A 23,721-nucleotide genomic window follows, 5' to 3' on the forward strand; every position below is an offset into this window, starting at 1 on the left:
GATGTTGATTCATTGGCCTCATAGAGATTCGCCCCTTACGCCTTGACCATCTTCTCTAATGCAGGCAGAATATGGAGCTTTTTTCTGTGAAAACCCAGTTCTCTTTAAGTTGAGTAAAGCTCTTTTCCTGGCAACAGAAAGCATGTCCTTCTTGGGGCAGCCCTCATGAGTGCTATATTCATGCACGATTCAGTTGGGTAGGAGGAGCTTTCCTGGATGTTGTAGCATAATGCAGTGCACCGTTCTGGTAGATCCACTAGTAGGGAAATAGCCCCATAGGGTTTTTCAGTAATTCACCAGGAAGACCAAGGTCTCCAATACATATAAGCTATACTGAAAGGAATAGAAAATATGTAATGAGGTAAGTAGGATATGGAATCACTAAAGCCTTTCTGACAGGATTATTATTACTATAGGAAATTCATTGTTTCCCAGGGGATGAAAATAACTATTACATTACTTTTGCTGTTGTGCACAGTTCTCTATTTCCCAGTTTATGTAATGTTGATTTCTGAGAACTCTAGCCAAAGATTAAGGCCATTTGGTTGCAGCATAGACAAATAAAGGCAATGTGTCCTTTTCCTGCTCCCTCACTCCCAATTGCTAGCAGTATACAAGTCAAGCCAGAGGTGAGCAAAGAGGCGAAGGGGATTTAAGAAGGAGAGAATGAGTCATCAATAAATTAACAGATATGTGTACTATAATGGAGGCTGTGCTGAGAAAGGATGAGAGCAGTTCCCCATTTAATCTTTTTGTTTTTGAATAGAAAAAATACCGAAATTGCTGTCACTTGAAATGCAGAATAGCACAGCAACAAGCCAAAGATGTGCTAATTTTACTTTGAATGTGAATGTTTTTGATGAGCTCTAGACTTTTTCTTTACTCCTCACTAATTTTTCAAGTCATTTACTGTCCCTGAGTTTACTTCATTGGAAATGAAACAAATAATGGATAGCTTACTCTTAATGTTGACCTGTGTGTCAAATAGTACTTGCAGAGTGAAATGAAATGAAGGTGCAAGATACTGTATATGCTAAATATTACTAGTTTTGAAGCTATCTTGAAATCAGAACCATGTTGATAAATTAACTGAAAAGCTAACTTCATTAGAAGTTCCTGATTCCTCCAAGAATGACAAGACAGTCCTAGCCTTTTAATATAAACAGTCTCATAAGACTGTTGATCTTTGTGACAAAAAATATACAAGCATCACCATATTTTTTTTCTACAGAAGTTAAAAAAAGGACTTACTACATTTTCATGGCTTTTCTAGACCAAAAACTTTCCAAGTTTTCAATATCATTTGTACGGCTTTGTTTAGTCTAGTTTTGCATGCTTCAGAGAAAGAAGCTTTATGAATTCCCACAGTACCGTTTCAGAGTTTAAGAAACCTTGCACTGTTGGGTCTTACTTGATATTTCTTTAAGCCACAGATGTCCAGCATGTATAAAATACTACACTGGAGAGAAAGAGGTTATCAGTTGCTTCATAGTCCAAACTTTCCGCAATAAAATAGCTCTTATGAAAAACATCCTTCACTGGGAATTCTAGACCACAATCAGAGCCCTGGTTTTGGCTGGAGTTTTTTTGTACTTTGTACTCAGGATTTTTTTTTTTTTTTTAGAGACTTTTTTTCCTTGTTTGTTCTAAACAAGGCTGAAAAAAGCATTTACTAAAAAATGTAAGGAAAGAGGAAAACGTCAAATGCTCAGCAAGGGAAGAAGACAGCCTGGATCAGTGGGTGTAACACCGATCAAGGAAAAGATCAGATCATTGCTTTTCATAGGCACCATGAGGAATTTTGTGTCTAGCATCCGTTATGTCCTCCGTTAAGAGAATTACAGAATCTGGTCCCCTCTGAGTATCTCTCCCAGAGCTTTAAAGAACCTTAAGGCCAGCAGAGTTGCCAGTGGGTATTAGGATAAGTAAATATCCTGTATCCATCTGGTTGGTAAAGAACCAGCAGATTTTTTGGAATATGGTGGTAGTGTAACTATGACACTCGCTGGTGGTTCATGCCAGAGTACTCCTGTCCTTACCTTCTGACTATTCACTCACCAAGGTACTGTTGAATTGAAAATATCAGACTGATATACTGCAAGTTAATTATTTGAAAGCCCCTTTCAATTCAAGGATTAGAAATTGTGTTTCCCTGTGAGTGAGAAATGTCCATACACTGAGATGTACCACAGCATGGTACATATATTCATATTCTGTATATTCAGTACCACATATTCAGGTTTATGTTCTTTGCAAAGGTCCTCAGGTCATGCCAGGACACAGACCCACCAAAAGTCCATCAGAGCCAACGGGAACTTTTCTTTGTCAGTGGATGAGGTTTCTATTCTTATCTCAGAGTTATAAAACCAGAACAACAACGGTATTCAGGCTTCTGGCATCTCATTAGAAACTTGAAATCCCACTGAAATCTGCAGAAATCTATATAGACTACTCTGATGTTCATTTGTATGCATACCAAATGTAAATTCTCTTAAATAATAATGGACCTCTGTGAGTACTTTCAATCAGTCTGGGAAAAGCTTCAGGTTTTTTTTCATTTTGGAAACTCTAAATGAGGAGTTTTCTAAATTGTATTTGGTAGTGCACAAGACTCATGATTTAAACATTTTTAAAGCAGAAGCCTCAGTGACAGTAACAAAAATACCATGGTTTGGCACCATACTAAGTGATATAGATAAGATTTTTTTTCATGATGACAACATTATAAAATACCTGCCAGTTTTTCACAGTCCTTGTAAGAATGAACAGTGTCTTAGCGAAAAACATTTGAAGACACAGAAAAATGACATAGGGCAGCACCATAGAATTCATCATCTATTTTAACATGTGAAACATAGAAGATTGTCATAACTGGTGCAAGGTAAGGTTTGTTTATTTGCTCATTCTTAGAGTCAGGATCTAATAAAAAAATGCTAGCTGGAGATCTTAATTTTAAGTAGAACTTGCATCCTAATGATTAAAACAAAAAGTACCTTCTTAGTCAAACCAGGGAACAGGATATGCTTTCATTCTGCTCTGGTCTCTATCGTAAAGCTGTGTAGATGGAGGTCTTTTAATTGATGGCTAATTCTTCCTTATTTAATTCTTGCAGGGTACCTGCAGCTTTACTTTGGTGCAGATTGCCCAGCCCGTTTTTAGGTTTGCTTTGATTTCTGATCTCGTATTAAATTATAAGTCTCAATGATAAGGCTTTGTCCACAACCAAATCCTGCTCACCCTCGTCCAATGTGTGAGATCATTTCTCCTGTCACAAGCCTGCAGCTCATAGAGTCAGTAGCCACTATGAGGACTCTCTTGCTTGATTTTGCACTTACAATGTTAAGTCAAGCTCCCTGTCGTGTAGCTAATATGAACAAATGATGTGTCTCTGTTTGTTTGTTTTCTCTCTTCCCCACAGGTAAAATTAGTATTTTCAAAGGAACCTTCAAAGCCGATGGCTCCACGAATCTTACCAAATCCACTAGCAGCTGCAGCAGCAGCTGCTGCTGTGGCTGTGAATTCCCCCTTCAGTCTTCGCACAGCCCCAGCAGCCACCCTTTTCCAGACTTCAGCACTTCCTCCAGCACTCCTACGACCAGCTCCAGGGCCTATACGGACCACCCATACTCCCGTGCTGTTTGCTCCTTACTGAACTCCAAACAGGAATTAATTGTACTGCAATAATTTTTCAAATCAAATCAAAACAAAAAAAAATGAAAATCAAGAACATTGAACTATGCAGTGTTTATTTATAGTTTAAAGTATATATGAAGAGCCAGGACTTTTGATAGAGAACTGAACAAATTCTAAAAGGGGGAATGGGCAGTATTTTCTCCAGATGAGAACATTCCTCTTGAGTATTGATCGTTTTAGAACTGATCTCCAGCATTGACTTGTAGTGACATATAAAACTTATGAAGCCTTTTGACTGTGCTTTTTGGCACATATTTCCCTGCAATGTCTTTCCTGCTTTATGAAACAACTTACAAATTTGTCTAAAGGGCATTAACTGGTTCCAATGTACATAAAATACTTTATTCTGTAGATTAAAGAAGAAGGAAAAAAAAAAAAAAGAAACACTGTGAATAGTAGCACCCTTAGCAATCCTCCTGCCAACTCAGCAGTTACTGGGTATTTATCTGAACAAAAGTAGATACAATAGATGTCTTGTAAAACAGTAGTATTGTGTCTCTATCTATGCCACTAGGTTTCTAACTGAGTTGCAAAAGATAAAATGAACAAATTATGTCACTTTGGTAAGTAGTCAAAAATGATGACAATAATGTGGAGCTGTTCCTGGTGAGCAAAAATTATTTTCCTCACCCGTAGAAGAATGGGCATGAAGATAATCTATGGTTAGGGCAAAGTAAATGATAAAGAAGTTTTAGCAGGGGGAAAAAAATCCAGATGCTGTACACAGAGTACGTCAAACTTTTATTTAACGTGTGTACAGTGTGTGTATATTCAAAACATGTAATACATACAGGATAGATCAATGTCTAAGGTATGCCAGTGGACAGCAAAAAATACACTCTTGTCATGAAAAAGGTCTGACACTTTAGTGTTGAGCAGAGGGAAGACACAAATGGGTTACACATAGTCATAATTAGCAAATGAAAACAGGAGGAAATCCTGGCCTCATTTTAAGTCAGTATAAAGTTCCTCCTGACTTCAGTGTAGCCAGAATTTCATTCCAAGAATGGCACATATTCTTTTTATATCACACCAGTGGGAGTGTCTGTAGATACAGGTAACATCTTTTGCAATAGGCTTAGTCTTAGAAACAGATTTATTCTCTTGTTTTATTTCCTACTGATGTGATATAAAATGTCTTAATATACCTATAAAATGTAAACAGCAACACATGAGATACATATTACGAGATAACTGCACATTATGGGTTTGGAACAAATACAACCTTTAGGATCTGAAGGGACCCTTGAATTCTGTAGCTGACCTTTATGTATGGACAGCTTAAAGCCTTATATATTTACTGTGAGGCTTAAAGGGGTTGACTGTGTCCCTTTAAAGTAAGATTTATCAGGGGTATATATAGATATATTGTATATATGTTAGAGTAAGAAAAATAACTTATAAACAGAAAATCTACTATATAAAGTAATTATATAACCATTGAGTTTCACATGTGGGTCATTAAGTGGTAAGTAACAAACTGCAGAGAAAAACTAGACTTCTTGAATCTGATTCTTGCTGCCTGCTTTTTCCCATAGGGAGCTGAAAAGTATGTATTAATATTATGGAGTACGCTGCTGAGTCACATGCGACCACTCTGATGTGTAGCTAAGTGAAATGCCTACCATACATTTAGGAGGAATAAAATTTAAAAACATAATTTAAGTTTAGATGGAGAAATGATTTGAAAGATTTTATTAAAAGGTAGTAATGCAAAGTATTGACCATGTGGTTGCTGTACAATACTGCCTGTGGTTAATATGGACAATTGGGAGATAAAGAGGATGGGAATATACAGCACTTTTGACTTGCAGTTCATCATTGAGCCTTCCATATACATTGGTATTTGCCATTTTTTAAACCTCTCTGCATTTAGATTTTATAAAAAAATTATATAAAAAGAGAGAAAGAAGAGGTTCCATGGATGTCTGTGTCCAAAGAATTCCAAAGAGATGCATTTATTTATCTAGAAGTATTAAAATAAGTTCTATATTATGTATTTGTATTTCATCCAGTTTATTTGCAAACGTTTGTGCCTTGAAATGAAATGGGCTTTTGTTTATATTTAATTCACTCCTATGTAGCTGTGAAAAAGATCCGATAGTGATTTCAGGGCTGGTTACTAGCTGGATTGCTTTGGCCCAATTTTCAAAGCAAGAAGAGTATGATTAAGTTCCTGAAGCCAAGTTTAGGCACCTAAATAACTAGGGGCTGACATTTAAAAGGGCTTCCTACTCTACAGCTCCCAGTAAAGAGGCAGTAAACAGGCCAACCTTCAAAACCTGCACCTAACACTCAATTTAGAAAATGTTTCCTTTTATTTGGGTACATAAATATAGTGTAGTAAGGTTCAACTCCTCTTTGCAAAAATTTGGCCTTGGTCTTTTAAGCCTGCTTTCAACCTTTCATCTTTGTGCAGAAATTGTGGTACCATTGCCAGCTGTGTTCAGATTCCTTCTTGAATAGGGCACTGGTTTTCAAGCTGTGCTCCATGAACCACCATTTATCTCCAGAGCCTTTTGTAATAGCCTGTGTTAAGTAAGAGCTTGATAAATGAGCAGAGGAGGACTAGCGTTTTGGGAAGGAAGAAGGTCTGGGAAGGAAATCTTTTCCCCATGAAAAAGCACACAGATGGGAAAAGGGGAGACCCACAAATATCCTGTAGGCTCTTATGCACGGCTTTCTGGTGCATGGACACCTGCTGTACATCCTGCCATGTTGTTGTGATGCCATCAAAATCAACAGGCTGACCCTTGCCAAAATGTGTCCTGTGGCATGTATGGAGGCACAGTACTAAGGGCAGAGTTAATACAAGTTTTGCTAGAAGTAAAAAGAGTGTCATTCCAACTACTTACATCAGCTAATTTGCAATGACACCTTCAGTTTTCTTGGACCTCTTTTGTCACAGTGCTCTATGGAACAAGTTTTGTTCACACAAGTCTCTTTTAAATTTCAGCTGTAAACAACAAACTCAATTCTTTTTATGTCTCTTACTCACTACCTAATAAAGGATAAAGCCTAAATGTTAGAATGTATAGTGGATTTTCTGTGCCTTGCTGTTCCACCCCCTCTTAGTCAGTAACAAGTCAATGTACTCAGGATGTCCGCACAGCAGTTTTATATTATATATATGTCAAGGAAAATACTGGCACAGCAATCTGATTGGGCAAGGGGAGCTTCCAGTCAAGGGTATGTCCACAGCAGCTGACAAAGGAGCTGGCAAACAGAAGACACTTTACACCTACTTGCCAATATATCCAATATGGAGAGTCCTATAAAAGAAAAATGTGTCATCATATTTTATGTTACAGTAACAGTCCAGGGCCAAAAGGAAGCCTAAAGCACACTTCATTTCATCGAAGACACAGTGACTCACTGGAATAACAGTGTGAAATCAGCCTACAGGGAAATGGCTGGGTATGAACTTGGAAAAACAAATAGGTTCAGGGATGTTTTCTTAAATTCTATACAAAGTGTTAAAGAATTACTATTCTGTTCTGACCCGAAGAGATGGTAATTTTGTGGGAGGGATATATATTTATATTTTTACCTGTCTGCATTTTTCCAACTATCTCTGGCTTCAAACCTTTGTTCTGAAGGATCATCATTGCTCTAAACCATGAAATCAGTTACCTTCTTGAGAGCTGCTGTAAAAGCTGATGTGAGAGATTGGTAAGCAAATGGTATAAATATGATGATTTAAAATGAACTGGAAGAAAAAAAATGAACTGGCCATGTCAAGGAATATTGTATTTGAAAAGTATACATCTTTATTTTAAGATAAAGCTATATAAAATTAAGAATAGCTAATAAAGTTAATATAACTAGAAGAGTTACATCTGTCATTTTAGTACTGGAATGTTACAATTGGCTCTGTATTTTAAAAGTTGAAAAGACTTTTTAGGTGCTAAATCAGTGCAAGGATGCTATGGGTAAATTTAATGTCTCACACTCATTATCTTCCAGTTATACCAAGAATACTATAACTGAATAGACCTGCCCTTAGTCACTTCTATTCTAATCCCCCAAAATACAATAGAGTATTGGCTTGATATTCCCTGAAAGCTGAATCATGCTTCTTAGGAACCCCTAAGCTTCCACCTTCTGCTCCCAGTAAGCACATAGTTTTCAGACTTTCTTCAAAGCTTCTTGGATAATTTCTATCTTAATATCTCTCATTTTTGGTGAAAATAAATGTCATTTTATGAACATAGACCAACACTGAGGAGCAAGACCTGAAAAGGTTTCATGATTACAGCATTCTTGTGGCTAAAGATGAAACACAGATACCCAAATTGTTTGGCTGCACAAATGTCCTTGAAAACATGTGAAGTTGGAAGCCTAAACCACTTTATAATGAATCTCTGGTTTAATTAACGTTGGTGTCTGAATTTCCATTTTAAAAATTGACTTCAGCAGTTCAGGCTTCAGGGCTCTAGACACCTAAACCTCACAAGAAAATAACTGTGGGGTTCCTATTTACCTAGATGCATGTGAAAACATGAGCCAATGCTATGTAAAATACTACATACTTTTTTTACATCACATCTTCCCCTGTTCTCATTGTTTATCTGAAAGTGCCATTACTTCAGTGCCAGTGAATCATACAGAAGCTTCTGTGCTGGGATTCAGTGCGTGACTGCAAGAAATAGTAATACTGATAAATCCTGTCTTAAACTAGTTGAAATCTCAAACACACAGTTAAGGGTTTAGCCAAGGACAAGAGCTTTATGCCCCCTCACACCTACAGGTTTATTAAAATTCAGGACCATTTAGAAGTATATGTAACTATCTGGAGGATTATTATTACATAGCCTGATCCAAAATGTCAGGGGCTGAAAGAGTCTATGCTCTAGACTGAAATTAATAATACTATGAAAATGCTGTTAACCCTGGGACTTCTGAAAGCAGTTGCAAGGATCTTGGACTGCAGTAGAGACATTTTTTTGCCCTCGGTGCCTGAGGCCTTTTGCAGTCATGCTGTGTCGTTCAACTCTGATTCAGTATTGATATATTGATAAAGAAACTTGGCTGAGCCTGAAACATGATTAGTGGCTGCCTAGTTCCTGTTATCAGCTTCATGCTGGGATGATACTTGGGTGGTGAAGTAAAAAGAGTCAAAAGAGTCAATGTGAAGAAACTGATAAACTAATTTGATCCCTTTTCCTTGTGCAATGTTCTTATATGGAACTTGTGAGGCATTAACAAGTTGGGACATTCAAGAGTTCCTGGATAAAACATAGGGACCTTGAAGTTCATGAGATCTTAACTTTAAAAATAATTTTGATGAGAAGGATAATGAGAAAGAACCCAGAAGACTTTCTCTGGCTTAGGTACTTCAGTGACTTTGTAACGATGGTCTTCACACTAGTCACACTGTCAGCACACACATTTGTGCTGTTCACAACAGAAATTGAATATTTGACACCCATAATTAGAAACAAGTATAGTTATTAGTATTCATTGCATAGGTGTTGGACACTCCATTGCAGGATACAAGAATTCTCCTTGGAAATCCATGCATTCATGTCTGTTCATACCAACTAAGATACCACTGCAGCTCATCAACACCTGGGTGTCCAGAAAGGATGTCCTTATTTTTTGTTTGTTTTCATTACTATTTGATTTTTCTTCTATGTTTCTTTATTCGTATGAACGAATAGAATCTTTAAGTTTAAATTTGCACTTAAGAAGTTGGTATTCATCAAGCCCCTTGTTGGATCATTTGATCAGTCAATAAATTGAATAAAAACTTTAAAGCAGCAATGCCATAGTAATAGTAATATATCATGAATAGAGAACACATGTACACTATAGTGCTCTTTCTTACCTAATCTAGTCAGAGTTTTATGACACAGACAGCTCTTTAGTCTTTCAATTTCCTGAAATGTTTATCTTTTGGGATTCTTCAAAGGTTTAATTAAATGTAAATGTTATTTCTTATGTTCAGTAACAATAGAAGGCAATAGAAAAAAGGATAAAAAACATAAACCATGTTCTCACTACAAATGCCTGCAGCATTTGTTAACAACTTCAGCCCTTTTTCTGCTTACAGCTGGTGGCTGGCATTTGCCATGGGAACAGTTTTGATTGACACGTGTATCAGGTGAAAATTGTCTGCTCAAAACACAGTCTGCTGAGTGCAGACATTCTTTTGGGACACCACAAAGTGGGAGATGATAGCATATGGGCAAAGCTGTGCCTTTATAACAGCCTGTTATAACTCCCTCAAAACTGCCTGGTGGCTTGATGGGGAGAGGCAGCACCTGCACAGGTTTGTAATGTGGTCATTCTGCCATATTTATAACATAGAGGATGTCAATTTGAAAACAATTCTGATTTTAGGATTTTTTACAAGTGCTTCAGTCTGGGGGATGATGCCGCCCCCCCCCCCAAAGTATAGTCTTTCTTTCAGACATATTTTCAGTGTAGTCTTGTCCGTGACATTATTGCCAGTCAAACTGCTGCCTGAATCTGTTTAGTCCATCAGATTAAAACCGTGAAGGTAAGTTTTGGTACCCAGAAGGAGCACCTGAGAACAAAAAATAAAAATGTAATGAGTCTCAAGTTGGGTCGCATGTTTTTTTACTTTCTGCAGTTGCCTAAACCCTAGCAAAATGTAGGTGTCAATCAAAGAGAAAAGGCCTGTTCCTTTATTCTACTGTTTTTAGTTTTAGAAAGGAGATGGAAACAGCTGTAGCTCTTTATCCAATGGTTCACACACTAACCTCCATGTATCTGCAAGACAAATATCTGCACAGGTATTGCCACTCTGTATATACATAGCTCTTATTTCCCGCCCATCCCTCTCCTGAATCACGTTTTGTGACTGCCAGCAGGATGGGATACTGCAAGGAACATTAAAAAGGAAAAAAACCCCACCCACCTATGGGGTGTTTAATATGGTATATGGGTGTATAATGTGGTTATGTAATACAGTACCCCTTTTTTCCCTTCAGTGGTATAATCTAACCAAGCATGTGGCTGGAATTTTGCACTGAGCCCCTCATTACAGTATTGGCTGCTTTAAATGGTGACCACTGAAACCAGTCTTGTCAGCTGTGCTACAGTTAAGCCTTCTCCCTATCTGTGTGAGATTCTCTGTTCTCCTCTGGGGTGTTTCACATGGCAAGTGAATCCTTGGAAGAAAAGCTAGAGCTGTTTTCATCTCCTTTACAAAGCTATGAAAGGCAGTAGGAAAAAAAAAGAAACTGGCCTTTCATGTTTTATTGGTATCTACATTTCAGCTGTCAGGAACTTTGCAGCTGCAGTAAATACTTTAGAAGCTCTTCAGTTCTGCTCCATGAGATAGGATGCGATGGATGACTATTCCATGCAACAGACGTTTAATCCAGAACAGTGTGCAAATCATTTACTCTATGCCACCAACTCACTAAAAACCTTAAACTTCAGTAAAAAAGCCTCAAAACCTACCAGGGCCCACTGAAAGCACTGGAGATGAAGAGCACATGTTACATGAGTTGGTGTCAACTGACAGGAGGACATCCAGATGAGTTCAACAGCTGCATTACATTAGGGCAAGAGAGGGTAATGGTTCAGGCAATTTAATGTAGGGAAGTTCCTTCTGAACCCAAATCTGAGAATGAGTTTAACCCTGATGAGTACACTGCAACAATTGGAACTGGAGAAGTTTGTTGGTATCACTGAACAATATATTTCCAGCTATGGACGATCTCCAACATTGCAGTAAAAGACCTCAAATCTGAAACCAAGTTATTTATCAGGATAATGTAATATTCTTCCTAGGCTTTATAGATAACCAGCATAAGCTCTTCATTTAGTGATACAATGCACATTTAAATTAGTGTGTACCAGGAGTACTGTAGGCTTCAAAAAACTGGCCCTGATCCATTCACTCTTCAGAAGCACTGTAAATTTAGATGACATTTTTATAAGTCTAAGAGTAAAATTTCATGGTCTGGTAGTTTGTAATAGTAGTTTTGACTGATAAATAGTCAATATAATATCTTGAATTAAAAAGGGGTGGAGGGAGGTGACTGGGGCAATTATACCTTGTTATTTAAAAGCCCCAGTACATGCCTAAGGGCTTTTTAAAGGTCAGAGTTAACCACATGGAAAAGGCAGGGGGCTAGAAAACAACTGTGTCTTCTCAGAGGTAAGTTAGATGAGACAAAATTATCAATATTTTGGTAATTTCTTTATTAGGTAAGGGTAGATTGTTCCAGATTAGATTAAGTATTTGAGATGATGACCCATAAAAATTATTAAATTGGTACTATGAGGATTCAGACAACAGTTTTGAGAGAAACTAATTGAAGTGAAGGCTACATGGATTATAGTGTAAGGAGAATTATAAGGGTGGGGAGAGAAGGTAGAAGGCTGTTCCTAGGGAACAATTTTAGATTGTATCTGGTTTCACTGGTGATTTTACACACAGAAAAAAGCACACTCTTGAAATTCTTTGATAACATATATTAGGAGCTATCATCAATGTAGAGAGGAACATGATATTTTCCAGAATGAATAGAATGACCTTGAGAACTGATATAATAGAAAGGATCTGAAACTCAATAGGAAAGAAAGGGACAATCATGTATTTAGAATCTAATAACAAAGTAGCTCCAAGAACTCAGAAGCTGGAAATAACTGAAGAGCACAAGCCACAGGTATTACCATTGGTGACAATGAGTTACAAATTTGATACAGGTGTTTAAAAAAAAAAAAAAAGAAGCAACAACAATGTTCATTGAGGTATATTCTACATTATTCCACCACAGAATAAAAACTTTATATTTTGATAACTTCAGTGACTCAAGAACAATTAAGTCTTTTTAGAGAAGAGTTGAGGGAAAGTAGAGAACCTAGTAGATGAGAAACTAATATTTATATGCTTAGAATAAGGAGTAGAAGGCTGAGGGAAAGAGGCATCTTCCCTCACTACACATCCTGGGATGGAAACAGTGGTAGTCGTCAGGAAGACAGCTATTCAAGTTAAGAAAATGTTCAAACATAAGCACATGAATAAATGTCTATAAATTCACCAGTGAAAATTGGCTGGAAATTAGATATTCGTAAGTGTTAAAACACAGAAAAGGTGTCCAAAAGGTTCTGAGCAGGCAAAAAACTGCTCCTCAGGTGGGTTCTGTCCTGGTTACGAATGGGGTTCTGTGATGCATTTGCTGTGGCAGCAGCGAACAGGGCACAATGAGCCAGTCCGCAGGTCTCTGCTGTTTTCTCTCTGTATGCATATTTAGTGAGTCATTCCAAAAGATGTTAGTGACTTGACTTCATGACTTGATGAGTCAAGGAGAGAAATATAAGAAATACAGGGGTTAGCATTTCATCAGAAAGAGATTTCTGAGTCTTGCCCTGGGTCTATTTCACCTATCTATTCACGCAACAGTAATCAGTCAGAAAATTAAGTGTTCCAAATCTGTGTGTAGGTAGATATGTTTGGTGGTGGTTTTTTGGACACTGTATGTCAGCTGGAAAAGTCTGTCACATTCTTGCTGAAGTAGGATTCAGTATAGTTTTTCTAGACAATCTCATGTCAAAATATATCTATTATGATCAGTTGCTAAGCATAGTTCATGCTTTTAAGAATTCAGACAGATGACTGAAAATATTTTAACAGTACTGAAAGCAAAAAAGATGTCTCTAGTTCACTAAATTCATGAAAATATGCAGAGTTCAGCAACCACACAATACAGCTAAACCTCTTAAGTGTTTCTTGTCTTTTATCTTGGGCAAGGACTGACTTGGGACTTTACGGCTGAGTATCCCAAAGGGACACAGAGACCTGTGACTGAACTCTTGCAACAAAATAAGAGGCTGAAGTCAAAGTGCAAGGCCTCTTAGTTCTTCTCTCATTTCAGACTCCTCACTGAGGTTGCTGAATCCTGTGAATTGAGTTCTTCAGTGTACGAGTGCCTATATGTTTTATGACTGTGACAGCTGGTTAAGGAGCCATTCAGCTAAGCTGTGGAGTTCCTAAAGTTCAGCAATAAAATACAGGTCTTTTTGCAGTTACTGGACTGGTTATGTGATGTCTGAGTCTTAGCGCTTAGCATTCCGTTCAGGCTTTAGGTAATAATTAGGTAAATAAATTGCACTTGACATCTGCTTGTCTTTATTTTTTTAAAATTTTCTCCTTGCAGAAGTCGCTGATTTACCCCATTCAGGGGAGACTGGATATAAACTTCATGTTCTGGCACAATGCATCTACATTCCTACTCTCTATTCAATGCCATATTTTTCTATTAAGCAAAAGGGAAAAAAAGCCAACATACCAACTAAACAACCTGCCCCCCTCCCCCCCAAAGAAAACACCAATACCCAAAACCTATGAGTCAAAGCTCAGCGATATCTTCAGTATGTTATTAGTTGATTTGGAGTAGTCTTCCATACGAAGTGTGTTCCAAAACATTTTACAGAATTAAAAGCTTTGTGTGACTACAGCACAAAAACATAATCCAAAATGTTTTGGCTAAAAAGGAAGCCTTCTGTTTTCCTTACAACTGAGGCCAAAACAATTTTAATTTCTGGCTTCTTAATTAATGTTAAATACAGTTTAGACTGAGTTTCTCATCAAACAAATATTGCAACATTTGTAGATTTGCAGTTTAGTCCATTGTTTTATCTTTAATTTGAGCATCCTGAGTATGAGAGCAGTTAAATTCAAAGTCTTCATAGATTATGCCATCTGTTAATGGAAATCTGGATTTCAGAGCTATGGAGAGCATGGTTGATAATTTTGTCATTTTACTATATCTTGGCCATTTTTTATTTATCTTTGCTATATTGGTGCCTAAAGACTCTGATTATGATCATAAAATAAGAATTTAATTTTATGACAAAATAGAGGTCTTAAAAGTTGTTTTCATTATGCAATTTTTTCATGAGAGAAGAAAGAGAGTGGCAATCTGGGATATGAGATTTAAGTTCATCTGTTTGTTCTGATTCTGTCTGGAGACCTGAACTTGTGTCAAGACCTAGGTAAGGCTCCTAGGCACTAAAGCATTTCCCCCATCCCCTGCTTATCAGTTGAGTTGATTGATTCCTTTGTTACTATCCACAGTAGTGTAGATGCCTACATCTCAACACATATCTGTCATTAAACACAGATTTAGGGACCTGATACTGCTGCCCTCAATTAAAAGTCCACTGTAGAATGACATGACTTGTCTCCTGGAAGTTCTTACTTTCTCCACGGACTGCAAAGGAAGCATTGGATGATGGATGAGAGGTAGACATCTGTGCTGTATGTGTTCAAAATTGATGGAAAAATTAGGCAAATATTAGATGTTCAAAATAAATCCAATTCAAGCAAGTTGCACTTTAGTTCAGGATGTGGGACAACCAAGGTGAAGTCAAACATGTGGTAAAGCACACTCAAAACTGAGTCTCCCATGTGCAAGATGAGTGTTTAAAAAAAATTTAAGAAAGCCTTGTTAGCAGTTTTGGTTTCATTCTTAGAAGTGAAAAATTTTTTTCAAGTGAAAATCATCAAGAGCATTAATGTAACAGTTTTGAATTAGGGTTCTTTTGGTGGCGTTTTGGGTTGGGTTTTTTTTAAGCAAAAATTAACGTGTTGGAAGCTCTCCAGGAAACACTATGCTTTTCAGAGAGCAGCAGACTGGGCTTCTCCACAGGGCCAGGGGAGCTCTAAGCCAAGGGTGACAGCAAGGTGACTGGGCAGGGGCCTCACCAACAAGGGGTTGGTCCTGTGAGCTGAGCGGGTTCGATGACAGTGACCATGTAAAATGAGAGTCGGGGACTATCCAGACCAGTCTGTAGTGATGAGGCAGGTACCAGGCCAGGGTTAGCAAGACTGAGTCAGAGCAAGCAAGGTGCAATGCCAGGCACAGGTAGAGATAAAGTGTAGCTCAGGCATCCTCCAAGGAAAGAGCCTGAGTTTAAATGCAGCTCCCAAGCCATGGGGCAGAGGCCCCACACAAGGTGTCTCTCAATTCCTTCTCTCACCTTATCTGTTCTTCAGCAGTCTGATCCCAGGTTACGCAGCCATGCCATGCCACAGCTGGCCTTCAGCCCAGGCAACTGGACCCCTGGGAGGGGAATGAGGAGGCTGCAGAGCCTGTGGGTGTGCACAGAGCTCTGGCAATATTACCACATACTTTGTAAAGAGTAGAAGAGATGATTTTGACTCTAGAAATTTCTGTCAAAGAGCAGGAGAGGGAATGGAGAGAATGAGATTTACACATGACCAGAAAGAAGGATGGAGCAAAGGCAGTTGAGCCCTTCTACCCCTGACCAGCATTTCAGTGAAACGCCAGTATTCACAATATGGGGTCATCATGCTAAATCAAAGAAGCTGAATTCTGCAGCAAATGCAGAAGCTCATTGAGGACAGCAGGAATAAATTTTCTTAAGTGTAAAAAATATAAAGATTTCCTGAGAACAGTGGTATGCCTTGCTTACTTCCAACATGACTCAATCCACTCTAGGAAATGTAGTTCACCCTATTTGTTAGCTGCTTAAAAGGATTCCCAAGTTGAGAAACCACAATTGTTTAGCAGTGTATCAGAAGTCAGGTGTTTGTTTTCACTGCATAGAGCTGTTTGTTGGATGAAAATATGAAGTTTTGATTTTATACAGGGGGTTTCCTTCTATAAAGCCTGAGGTTGTTTGATTTGAAAGTTCAAAGCTAGCTTCTTAACTGGTCTAAATCAGCATAGCCTCATCGTTTTTCTAGGCCTATAGCAATTTTTTGTGGCTGAGATCTGGCACATAGTTTGGAACACAAGTGTTATTGTCAAACCATAATCAGGGAGATGACCCCTGTTAAAAATGGTTATATTCCACAGTAAATATCTGCTGTTTTACCAAAGAGACCACAGCTGTGAAAATTTTCCATGAGAACTGCTATTTCCATTTGTTCTCTTTTTAATGTTAGGCTACTATAGATTAAATACTTCAGTCATGCAAAATCCTCTTATTTCCTAAACAATTTAACTATTGGCAGTTGCATGATATTTTCACAGAAATTATAAATAGCTTACTACTATTTTATAGGAACAAAATGTACTAATTGTCTCAGGTTTTGCTTGGCTGAGGTGTGGTGGATCGAAGCTTCCCCATCCAGAGCCGCCTGGACATTAACAGCCTAAATATTTTCATGTGGCCAAAGTACAAACTTGTGTGTCCCAGGACTACTGAGCGAGAAACTATTCTGGTAGCATAAACATCCTCTCATAGCTATCAAAGAGCTGAAGTGCTATATCTGTGTGCTCTTACCTTCACCTTGCTCCAATCTCTATTATACTTCATGGTATGTTGTGGGTTAATATAGACAACAGGGTTTGGTGGAGAAATCAGTGTTGAAGAAACAGAGCAGAAATTGAAGAAAATTCTTGCAAAAATACTGGTTTTTTGGTTATTTGGTGTTTTTTTGCAGTCTAGTTAAGGCAGCTGGGAGATTGCTTTGTATGCTGACCATTCCTGGTGTTGGGCAATTATTCAAGAGAGGCATCTGCTATGAAAGTGCTATGTTTGGTTACAAGAGAATAAGATCTGGTCTTATTGTGATTGAACTGTCATGCATCATGAGTGACCACCAGTTACTGGCATTAAATAATACACTGAGTAGTATGCTCAGCCCAAAATAAATAGTAGTATTGCCAAAATACTATTTCCCATACAAATTACATGGGAAGAAAATGTTTACATTCATAATCACACATCTCCCTGTCCGCTGAAGAATTTATCCCAGTCTTCTGACTGTGCCTACAACTGTTCACCAGCTTCATAAGACAGATTTCCTAGTCTTGTGTCCCTGCCTTCCTCTATCCTCTCCCAGAATCACAGAGCTAAAGAACCTGTGCTGGTGAAGACACTGCTTGGGATAAATTTCTTTGCTTGTATTGTCCTTGGTCTGGGGAAATATTTCTCTGTAGGAATTAGGAGCCTGCCTGGAGAAAAGTGGCTAAAAATGCAGTCTCTCTGCAGAGAGATGTCATTTGGGATACACTTGTTGATTCCCAGGACACACACTAGGCTTTCAAATTTAGATATTATAACAGGCATTTTGTAGACATGTGACTTGTCAATTCCCTGCGCAAAACACCTTTCTTGTCATTCAGAAGAAAGGTCAGCAGCTGACCAGGCTGATGAACAAGAAGCCCCTAACACATATGTGAATTATTAGGAGGTCTCATGGGTGTTAGTTAACAGAGTGTATGGATACATTTCTTCCTGCTTTGACTTAAGTATTTTATACCATACTGAGCCTATATTAATTTAAATTGGCATTCTGAAATCTGGAAAAACATTAGACATAGATTAACATTAGGATTAGGCATCAACATTGTCAATACCTACGTTATATGGGGCATGATGCTTTACAGGAGGGAAATGCAGGCACTTGTATGATTCAAGCATTTCCTGAGCTAGAGAGAAGGAATTCTGTGGATCAAAATGTTCAATTAAGGGTTGCCAAAATTCTGCTCAAATCTCACATTAAAAATTTAGCTCCTTTTTTGGAACACACTCTTATGGCCTAGCTGCTAAAATCTCCAGAGGCTTTGACAGTGGTACACATTGTGCTTTTCGTGTACTATTAGAGAGCAGAGAGGGTGACCACAGTGTGAGAGATCACAGATCTTCTTCGCAAGGGTGTTCAAAAATGAGCCTAGAGGAACTGACACGTGTGGATGTGTAATTCATCTCTGCCACTGCAAGTGTGTGCAGGGGCAGAGGAAAGATCGGAGAACTCTTGCTTTTATCCCACTTGGTTCACAAATCACTTAACTGTTAGCAACATGCAGATTTAAAACCAAGATAAGCAAGAGAGCAAATAATTTAATACAGATGAAACAAACTCAAGGAAGTACATGTATAGTAGCTGGGGAAAGTTAGCCTTGCTATTTCCCCATTTATTTAAAAGAATGTGTTTCTGCCCAATACTGACCTCTCTTACCCACATCAGACATTGGTGGTGGTCTCCCTGGAATTAATATATTTCCTTAGTTTGCTTTCCTCATTATTTATTTTTCACTGTTCATTTTTTGTTCCCTGGTTTAGCTGTGTTGCCAGAAGTTTGCCTAGTTCCACATGTTTCTGCAAAATAGTGTTGGTCCATTGCTAACATTAGGTTAGCACTGCCTTACTTAGTGAAATACCATGGAAGAGAAAACTATTTGGATATTTGGTCAAGCATTTGGTCTGTAGACCCCTCATGTTTTTCTGCTTTCAAATGGTGGGGTGTGATTTTTCAAGTTCTAAGGGCACTTTTGATATAAATATGTAGAAAATATTTACCTAGAGAGATTAGAGCCTGCTATGGTCTTCATCATAGTTACAGGTACCTCAGTCTACTGCAGTTGTTTTCACAGCAGACTTAAAAGGCAGCACAACTGCAGTTATCTCATAATGATTTGGAAACTGAAACATAGCTCCAAACTGTGACTTCAAGCAGAACGTAATTATACTTTTTCCCCATCAACATAACCACTGCAATCTTAAAGCCCTCTTCAATTGCCAATTAACCCAAAGATGCCAAAAGTCTATCTATGCTGCAGTTGCCAATATTCAGTCATCAAATTATAGAATAATTTAGGTTGGACCACTGAAGGTCATCAAGCCCAAACTTAAAGCAAGGCTACCCTCAAAGTCAATTCAGGTTGTTCAGGGCTTTGTCCAGATGAGTTTTCAAAATCTCCAAAGTTGGAAAGTCCACAGCATCTCCAGGCAGTCTGGTTCAGATATTAACCATTGTGAGAATTTTTTTTTTATTATGTCTAATTAAAATCTCTTACTGCAAGAATATATTGCCTCTTCACCTTATATTATGCACCTCCCGGAATAGTCCTGCTCTACCTTGTCTCATAGTGGGTCAGCAGTTAGACCCCTCCTTGTTCTTTTCTCCAGGCAGACTCACATCCTTGTATGTCGTGTACTCTATACCCCTAACCAGATGGCCCAACACTGAACTCCTTATGGTGTGTCCATATTTCTCTCGTAGTGGGGTGCAGAAGATTGGTGCGGGAGTTAAACACATGCAAATTATCACACAGTGATTAAGCAATGCCCCCTTTAATATGGTGGACAAATCTTTTATAATGAAGGTGAGAATCACAAGATACAATCACCTGGTACAATTCTTTCTGATTTGACAGGTAGCTTTGCACATGCTCCTTAAGCTCTCCTCTGGTTGGATGAGGACTGCCACATCGACATTCTACAAACAACTTCTCTGCCAAGACCAACACCCTGAAGTTGTTTACCTTCCTGGGTTCTTCCTCATTCTTCCAGGGTCAGTCCCTCGTCACATCCTTGCTCATACACAGTATTGCTCACACGTCCATTTTCTTGCAGGGACTCCTGAATCCCCACAGTGGGGACCCAAACTGTATGCAGTATTCTAGGTATGGTCACACAAGTGCCAAATAAAGGAGAAAAATCACTTCCCTTGATCCACTGGCTATTCTCTTTTCAATTGGTTGTATCTGTGCTTGAACTGCTGATTCATGTTTAATTTGACATCCACTGGCACCCCATGTACTTCCACAAAGCTCCTTTCTAGTCAATTTGTCCCCAACCCATAATGGTGCAGGGGGGTATTAGATCTTCCTATATGCATGACTTTGCATTTGGTTTTGCTGAACTTCACAAGGTACCTCTCAACCCATTTCTCTCATCTCTCAAAATCCTTCTGTGGGACAGCCTTGCCCTCCAGTTTATCAGTCATTGCCCCTTCTTCCACCCATCAAGGTTCAGGAGATTGCTTTAAGTGCAGTTATCTACACCACTGATGAAGGTGATGATAAACTGTATTGGTCTCAGTATTGACCCCTAAGGAACACCACTCCTAACAAGCTGGTGGTTAGATTTTTGAAATAGTGACTTAGGGCATGGCTGTCCAGACAATTCCTCACCAACCTGGTAGTCTGCCTCCAAACTCTACTACTGGGTTTAGGATATCTGCAAGGCATGAAGACAGATCATACAAAGCAGTCATAAAGTACCTCAAGCTTTTCCATGTCTCTTGTCACTTTCCCATGTTGCTTGTCACTTTCAGCAGTGGATCATTTTCCCTGGTCTTTTTTTTTTTTTTTTCCCTGATATACTTACAGAAACATCTCATGTTGTCCTTCACATCTCTTTCCAGTTTCAGCTCCAACCTTGGCCTTCCTGATTTCGCCCTCTCATGCTCAGGCAATGACTTTGTAATCCAGGGAAATCCACCCTTACTTTCAGCTCCTTCACAGCTCTTTTTCCTTTTTATCCTTTTTTTTTTTTTTTTTTTTTTTTAATCCCTGCGGAACATAAGTTATTGTACATCATGCAGACAGCTGGTTGAAATCTGTTTTCAAACTCTGGAAATCACTGACCAGTATCTCCTCCCAAAATGAGATGACACTCCCTTTGTCCTCTTTATTCCTGATTTGGAGACTCTGGTGTTTGTTTGGTTCGGTTTGGTTTGGTTTTTTTACTATTACTCCTTGAAAAGAAACCATGTCAGAAATGTGTAGAGAAATTAATGAACTTGTTGCCAGACTTTGGTAATATATGTATGTCAGCATATAAAGATTTGGTCTTTGTCGACATAGTGTATACAACTAAAATGAATCGGAATAAGATTTCTCTAATTAGTAGCATCACTCTACGAAGAGCTGCCATCAATTAATTGTGGGATTTTATTAGTATATAAAATGATTGCTTTAAAATGTTTAGTCTGGAGTTAATTTCAGAGTGGGTGCTGGAAGGTGCTTCACATACTACTGCATGTCACAACCATGCTATGAAATAAAAATACGCAATGGTGAGCAGCATGAATCTGAGACTATAGTTAGTATGTCACTAATGTGGCCATTAAGTTTTCATGTTAAGATTTATTATGCTGTCATTACAGCACTTTTCTTTTTGATGTATCAAACCACTACTACAGTACATATTTGTTGACATCTCATCTGTTTTAGGAAGGCAAATGATTACAAGTTACCAAGGAAACTAATAAGCAGTATGCAAGGAATGGGCTGCACAATTCGTTTTGCTAGATAGCAAGTCACTGCTGTTTTAATTTCAATTAAATTACACCTACTTCTCACGTTGATAACATAAAAACAAACCATGTACCATTTCAAAAAGAATTTTCATAGCTATATTCATTTAGTAAATGGAAGTGAGCATTGTTTTGTAGCTTATACAGATGGAAGATATAGAAGGATGTAATTTGTTGAAGGTTTTGTGTACTTTATATATGTAGTGCTGTATCTGATGAGTTTGTAGAAAACTTTCTGTTCCACTAAGTCCACAAGACTACATAATCACAGACCTTAACATCTGAAGGAGTTTTTGAAACTGGAGTATTTAAAGTTGTTTTCTTACTTTGAATTGCCTGCACAGTTTGATACAAAAACTGTCATTCACAGCTGCTGTTGTGCTGTTCTGTGGAAAGAGAAGTTTGGGGTAAAGCAGATCAGTGGGGTTGACATTGAAATTGAAATTTAGGCTGGAGACTTGGATAAAACAGGTCACCCACCCTACCTCCTGAGCAGTTTACACTGATGAGCTGCATAATGCCATGAGTGAAAATGAAATAGTTTAATTTTTTTTTGAAAGCAAGAGGATATCCTTAGGGGATTGTACCTTTTGAAGCCATAATAGCTGTTGCTAGGAATTGTTGTGGATATTTACTGTGGAGGGAAAAATTAGGGACTGTCTGTAGCCCTAGAGAGCATTTGTTCAGAGGACTGACCTTTGGGCAAAAGACCATTAATTTTTAAAGTAATGTTGAACATTCTTTGTTACTCTTTTCTGTCCTGTTCTCCTGAGCCTGACATATTCTGGATGGTTAGGTTTATTGAGTTGTACTGCATCTCCCAACCTTTCCCATATTTGTAAGCTTTTACCCTTCATAAGTCCACCAAAATATCTGCAAGGCAGCTGGAGAATAAAGCAAATGTTGCCGCCGCCTACACACTGCTTAAATTGATTGTCAGTGGGCATGGTAGGCTGGGAGGGCATGCTTAGCTGAGTCCTGGGTGAGACAGGGAGCTGAGCAGGACGTGACTATAGCTGATGGAATGGAAGGTGGAAAAAAGGCCAGGGATTTGAAGAGATAATGTTGTGGGTCATTGCTACCATGATGATTTGTTAGATGGATTTTTTTCTCACTTGTATTTGCTCTCAGGATAGCAGGACTGCTTTCACTATAACACTTGCTCATTACAGCTTACGCAGAACATGTGTGCTATAACTAAGACCAGACCATCCCACATTGTGTATGCCATAAAAGACTATTCTTAATTCCTCATATCAGTAAGGCTGAAATGAAAGTAAACATGAGTGTGACTTGATACCGATAACCTTCAAAAACATCGTATTGGCTGGGTAGCGTATCTTAATGCATGAGATAGGAAGGTCAGACAAGATGGTCTGACTGTCCCTTTAGCTTTAAAATCCCTGAAACCATGGGAGATGTGAGGGGGTCTGCTGAAAGCCTTTTTAGCTTCTTTCTCTGTTTGGATAGCATTTCTCCAAAAGTATTTTTGGTAGTGAGGGTAGTTCTATAATTAAATCCAATAATTTCCTGTGGCAAAATTAGATCAACCAGCTGTATAAACTGCTGGTGGAAACAATGAGTTATCCACCTCTTATAAGAAGCTATTGAATTTTCAGTGTAATAATTGTTGATAGAAATACACCATGGTAATTCAGAATATTGTTTTCAGTTAATGGTGTGGGGTTCCCCCTTCTCCTGCCCATCTTTCTGGTGCTATGTTGATGTGAGCTCCTGGTGATCATACTGTGAGCAGAACAATAACAATTGCACAAGCAAGTGCATCCTGTAAGCCCCTGCCCAGGCAAGGACCCAAACTGTGAGCCAGAACATGGATGTAGGGAGCCATGAAGCCACTGTAGTTTTGGAAGCCAAAGCAGTAATTGAAAGTCAGTGTAACATTGAAATGTTACCTTTGGATCAAGAATGTTGGAAAAAATGCTTTGACAAAATTTGGTTTTATATAAAAATATGTAAATGCATACATAAACAGGTTCCAAAATATATATATATATATATGTTTATGG

General features: G+C 38.3%; 1 protein-coding gene across 2 annotated transcripts in view; it reads left to right on the forward strand.

Annotated features, from left to right (window-relative positions):
* Positions 1-7,523, forward strand: part of ZNF385D (zinc finger protein 385D) — a 446,680-nt gene extending 439,157 nt beyond the window's left edge. For both annotated transcript variants that reach the window (XM_074861238.1, XM_074861245.1), the window contains one exon: positions 3,419-7,523. In XM_074861238.1, the coding sequence (XP_074717339.1) occupies positions 3,419-3,652 (234 nt within the window). In that variant the 3' untranslated portion in view covers positions 3,653-7,523. The remainder of the gene's footprint in view (positions 1-3,418) is intronic.
* The last annotated feature ends 16,198 nt before the right edge of the window (positions 7,524-23,721 follow it).

The sequence above is a fragment of the Strix uralensis genome, chromosome 1 (genome assembly GCF_047716275.1).
Source record: "Strix uralensis isolate ZFMK-TIS-50842 chromosome 1, bStrUra1, whole genome shotgun sequence".
NCBI classification, from domain to species: Eukaryota; Metazoa; Chordata; class Aves; order Strigiformes; family Strigidae; genus Strix; species Strix uralensis.